This window comes from Myotis brandtii, unplaced genomic scaffold (genome assembly GCF_000412655.1).
Source record: "Myotis brandtii unplaced genomic scaffold, ASM41265v1 scaffold596, whole genome shotgun sequence".
Taxonomy (NCBI): domain Eukaryota; kingdom Metazoa; phylum Chordata; class Mammalia; order Chiroptera; family Vespertilionidae; genus Myotis; species Myotis brandtii.
Genome location: NW_005370250.1, coordinates 1,967,589 through 1,973,104, shown reverse-complemented (window position 1 = coordinate 1,973,104; position 5,516 = coordinate 1,967,589). Strand labels below are relative to the sequence as shown.

Below are 5,516 nucleotides of genomic sequence, written 5' to 3'. Positions count from 1 at the left end.
TATATAATCATTTATTAAAGAGAAAAATCTGTATGTATAATATAATCACCTATTATAAGCCAAGAACTGTGCTAGACTTAATAAATTGAATGACATACAATTCCTCTGCTTTATGAGCTTTCAGCCTTCTAGTGGAGGATGAGTTTGATGTAGACAAGTAACTGGCAGATACAATATGCTGTGCTAAATGATGGAGAGGTGTACAAGGTGCTCCTCGATTGTACATGAGGGACACTTGACTTCTGGGTTGTGGTGGATTGAAGTGGGTGACATATAAGAAGAATCAGGAGTTCTCCTTGTGAAAGTTGGAGAGGGGAACAGAAATGAGGCTGACCAAATAGAATAGGTGGGAACCAGACTTTGAAGAACCTTACAAGAACTTGTTAAGTGGTTATAATTTAATTTTGAGATTGAATGTGGGGCCTTTGAAGTGCTTTAAGGAGGAAAATGGTACATCCAAATTTTTATTTAAAAAAAAATCACATGTGGGGGATAGATTTAGGGTTTTTGTGTGTGTGTGTGTGTGTGTGTGTGTGTGTTTGTTGTTGTTTTTTGTTTGTTTGTTTTTGTTTTTAATGGGTTTAGGGGTGAGGAGAGCTGGAGGCTATGACAGAAATGCAGGGCCAGTAAGATGATGGCTTGTATTGCCTGGTAAAGGAGTTCTGACCCACTGATGGCAAGTCTGGTCCAGTTTTTTCTAATAAGGTGTCAACCAGTCCTGTGAAACAACAATAAATAAAAAGGTGATCTGGGTTCATGGATGCTTTTTTTGTTTAGTTAATCCTCACTTGAGGATATTTTTTCCATTGATTTTTAGAAAGTGGAAGGGAGGGAGGGAAGGAGCTGGGGGAGAGAGAGAGAAAGAGAGGGAGAGAGAGGTGAAAGAGATGCATGGATCAGTTGCCTTCCTCATGCACCCCAACCAGGTCCGGGGATCAAACCTGCAACCCAGGTACCTGCCTTTTACCAGGAATCAAACCCTACACCCTTCGGTGTGAGGGCCAGTGCTCTAACCACTGACCACACTGGCCATGGCCATGGATGCTTTTTTCAAATCATAAGTGCACTTATTTCCTTTCTGTGAGATGGTTGTGGTGAGAAGATATAAGAAGTTCATAATAAAGCCAGGATGATAGGGATCATGGTGGTGTTGTTTTTTCCCCCCAAATCACCTCTAGGTTCACTTTACATGTTGGGAAGTGAGAACAGGGGAGGCTGATATGCCCGGACCTCCTACCCCCAACTTTGGTTAATTGCCAGTGGTTTGGAGGTCAGTTGTTTTGTTATCCTTTTCCCTTCAATGCCTTCCTGTGACAGTAGCACACTTTAACTAGAGTTGAGCGTGGCATTTGCCCAGGAGAAACATGTACACACAGGGGATGCTGACAAGTCTATGCTGGCCTTTTCTTGTCACTGCATCACCACTTGGCTTTGTCTTGTCTAGGTACCTGGATAGAGTGGGGAAAAATGGAGCTGCCCCAGTGCTCCTGGAGCTGGCCAATGAGGTAATGTTATTGTTATTATTTTATTTTAACCTGCATGAAACCTAAGGGGCCTCTCTAGAGTAGCTTTGCTTAGAATTATAATTAACCTTTGAAAAAATAGATTTTGAGGTGCATTCGACATTTAAATTTCTCCCTAGTCTGTTTGTACTTTTAATAATTGGACAAAGAACCCCATAGATTAATAGATCAGTTAACACAATTAGTCTGCTTCTTTTGAGACAAATGTGTAAACAACTTCTTGGTTTCTTATTTTGTGGGAAATTTCAACCAAACAGTTCAGGACATGCTCTTCTTTGCATGTGTTGTCCTAATTTAGTGTGAGAAATACCTGTGTCAAGTAAAGAGATGTATGCCAAGAAAATCTGTGCTATTATAAAAATGAAGAGAGAAATTGTATACTTAAAGATGTAACATTTACTTGATTCATTTTTTTGTTAGCAAACTTTTATTATAATAAAATATATATGCCTTGTAGAAAAGTCTCTTTTTATGAAGAAGCATACTGTTCTTATTAACACCAAGTATAAAGTGATTTATTCTGCTTATTTGTTCACTCTGATCTGCTTCTGTTTGGGGAAACCAATAATAGTCTTACATTTGAAAAAGGAAACCCTAAAGATTTCCTATGAATGAGGAAGCTATAAGAAGTTCATAATAGTTGCAGAGAGCATACTGGAAAAAAATATTTAATTCCTAAACTTTAAAATATTTATCCACTATAATAAGAGCAATATAGCATTTAGTGTGACTTGGAACTGCTTATGCAAACCTCATAGGGATGGAATGAAATGTACACTGTTTTCGTGTTGCATTATAATGGAAAACATAGAAGCAAGGCAGAGAATGTGTGTTTGCATTAAAGATGACTCGGTACTGTGAGCATTAAGTGTTGCAGTAGCAGCAAGTTCTACATGTTACATTAGCAAGGAAGGATGGCTTCTCTCACAGCTTCTGTCTGCTGTACAACCCTATAGTCAGCAAAGGAGCAATTACCTCTCAGTTACTAGAAGCTTTTAATAGTCGAGGCAATGTCTACACCATCGGATAGGATAGTTAACATATAGAATGCATTTTTTCTTCTCCTCCTAGCTAAACATGTATTTTATTAATTTTTTTTCTATTTCTAGAGCAAGGTGGTTTTTAAGTATCTCCAGACTTGTTTGTTGTGAGTCAGTTCTATTAGCAGTTGGAGGTTATTTTGCAGCTAGGATTTAGTGATTGTCCTTTATGAAAAAGAAGAGTGAGCTAACAGCATTCTGGGTACAGCATCTAGAAAGAATGTGATGCAAATGCGGTACACATTTTTATAGATGATATTGACAGCATACGTTTTATATAGGAGCAGTTTATGCTCATTTGAATTTTTAATGGATATTTCTGATGAGCTTAGCTTATTTAACTAACCTCAACTTCCATCTTCTAGTAATATGGAAAATTTTAATCCACTGACATATTTTTTTCTTTGTCAAAAAACCCATTATTTACTGCAAACATACAGCAATATTTAACCAAAGAAAAGAAATGGTTATTTTCCTTTTTCTTGGCTGCAGCTTAGTACAGAGATCATTGTATTCTGAGAGATTTCTAATGCATTAGGGAAATTTGGGAATGACTGGTACCAGATTATGGTTTCTAAACAACCAAAGCTGCCATTTTTATATGATAGTTAATACTTAAATGACATATGCTTGCATCTGGTGACAACTGATGTGCTGGGAATGCTTTATGAGTCAATATATATTTAATCAGTGTAAACTGTAAAAACTGATGAGAAATATATAACATTGGCACATTACAGTGTGCAGTGGCTCTCTGAAACAGGAACTCTGCATTATTGTTGATTTGGGGGTAGGTACTATATGTGACCGTCATTGATTTTATAAATGTCTTGATACCAATTTTCCTATTTCACGGCTAAAAATGAACATTTTAGGGAATCTCACTTTGTTAATAATAATAAGATCAGTCATTCTGCTCTCTCCACACAAATATTTTCAAGTGAGATTTGAAGCACTATGAATTTTACTTACATGCTAAATTCTGACATGAAGCATGATGGCCCTATTTCAGAGAAAGATGGACACATGATTAATATGAAAATTAGGGAGATGCAAGTACCTGAACTAATAAGGTAGTCCTTATTCAGGCTGGACTACCTTCAGTAATTTCACCATTTTTCATGTGTCAGCTCTGATGTGGGTTACTAGGAATAAGCAGCTTCGTGGAAAGCATTTCTTTCTACTTGGGGAATTTAAGGGCATCCAAGTACATACATATTTGAAAAAACTGTTCATACAAATGAAGCCAGCCTTTTTGTCTAGTTACTAAATCAAGAAAAAATTTTGGTATGGCTATGGGACTTGAAAAGCTGTCAAGAAAAATTCATGATGATAATATTTGAGGAATATTTGCTATCTTACACCTCAGATAAAAAGACTTTTTTTAGGGGATGATTATTGCTCTTGAAAAACACACACCAGTTTTCTGGTGAAATTAAATTGATGGTTAATAAAAGATCTGAGAACCAAAAAAAAAAAATGCATTTCCAAAAGAGTAGATACATCTTTAGTTAATTAAAATGACTTTTGGATTGTGTGTTCCCTGTTTTCTGTTTGATCCTTTATTTAATAATAATTTAAAAAAAGTTACCTCCCTGGGTTCTGTATTAACTAAATTGATTAAGTAACATTTCTAATAAGACTAAAGATGGCAATCTTATAGTGCAGGTACTATTATTGTTCTTTTTATTAATATTTCTACAATACGGCTATTTTTTTTATTAAACAAGATATTTTATACATAAAGAACTTATACCACAATTTCAGGTAGGTCTTTGAAGATAAACTCAAATCAGTAAAATCTATATTTTTAATGGCTAAGGACATTTAATTCAGTTTCTGAAAATAGTCACTAACAAAAGGGATTTTTACCTGAAATTGCATTCAAAACCATGTAAATAGAGATAGTTGGAAAGGAAGAAGAATGGCTAGAATAAAAAATAATACTGGCCTATCAAAAAATTGAGGAGAGGTGAGAGCAGCTCATTTCACTGTTTTAGATGAATACTATTTCCAACTTGTTCCATCTTTTTTGCTGCAATATTACATTTAACAAATTTGACCCATATATTATTTTTCAACAGACTGATCATACTTGTTATAATTTTATTATGATGGAAGCCACCAGGAGTGGGAAAGATTTTAATGAATGATGCTTGCTGTGGTTGATTAAAATTGACTTAATCTTCAGTGTTGACAAAATATTGGAATATCAACTGCTTGCAGAACTTGACAGTTTTAATTTTCTGTTTCTGTTTTGTGAAGGTGGACTACGCACCCTCATTAATGGCCCGGATTATACTGGAGAGGTTTCTACAAGAACACAAGGAAACTCCACGTGAGTTACCTTTTTCCTTTTTCCTAATGGTACTCTTTTACTCCCTTCCCCCAATTCAAAAATAATTTACACAGCATTTCAAGTTACTTAATGAGAGCCAGATTCCAAAACAGCTATCATGAACAGTTAATGACAATTAAATGCAATAGAAAGGACCACCCACAACTTACTCTTCAAATAATGTTTTATTCTTTGTCTAAATTCTACATCTATCCAGCCATTCAGCAAAATAAACAATGTGTATCAAACTTAAGAATTGATTCATCTTTCATAGATACAACAAGATACATCATTTGAAAAATCTCTGTCAGGAACTGACTCTAAAAGAAACGTTCATCCTTTTTTATTTTAATTCGGCAGGATTGGAGAAATACTACTTCCACATGCAAAAGTGAATTTCACTGGTCTTCATACATGAAAATAAAAAATAAAAAGAGGAAAGAATAGAGCTACAGGAGGAGGTTCAAGCCTAAATTAATTTGCCACTGAAAAAATACATTTTGTTATTTTCTCTGTGTCAACTGCATGATTAAAACCGGCTGTTAAGTGAGCTCTGGGGATGTGCTCGTAAAAGATTTATGAGTAATATTCAATGTGATATTCAAAGTGAGTCAT

At 35.2% G+C, this 5,516-nt stretch overlaps 1 protein-coding gene across 5 annotated transcripts in view; it reads left to right on the top strand.

Annotated features, from left to right (window-relative positions):
* LOC102239966 (chromosome unknown open reading frame, human C15orf41) overlaps positions 1 to 5,516 on the top strand; it is a 217,715-nt gene that overhangs the window by 62,699 nt on the left and 149,500 nt on the right. For 4 of the 5 annotated variants that reach the window (XM_005879360.2, XM_014550310.1, XM_014550312.1 and 1 more), the window contains exons 4-5: positions 1,445 to 1,505; positions 4,829 to 4,901. In XM_005879360.2, coding sequence (XP_005879422.1) covers positions 1,445 to 1,505; positions 4,829 to 4,901 — 134 coding nt within the window. Of the gene's footprint in view, positions 1 to 1,444; positions 1,506 to 4,828; positions 4,906 to 5,516 lie in introns of all 5 variants that reach the window. The other variant, XM_014550313.1, reaches the window with a different exon arrangement.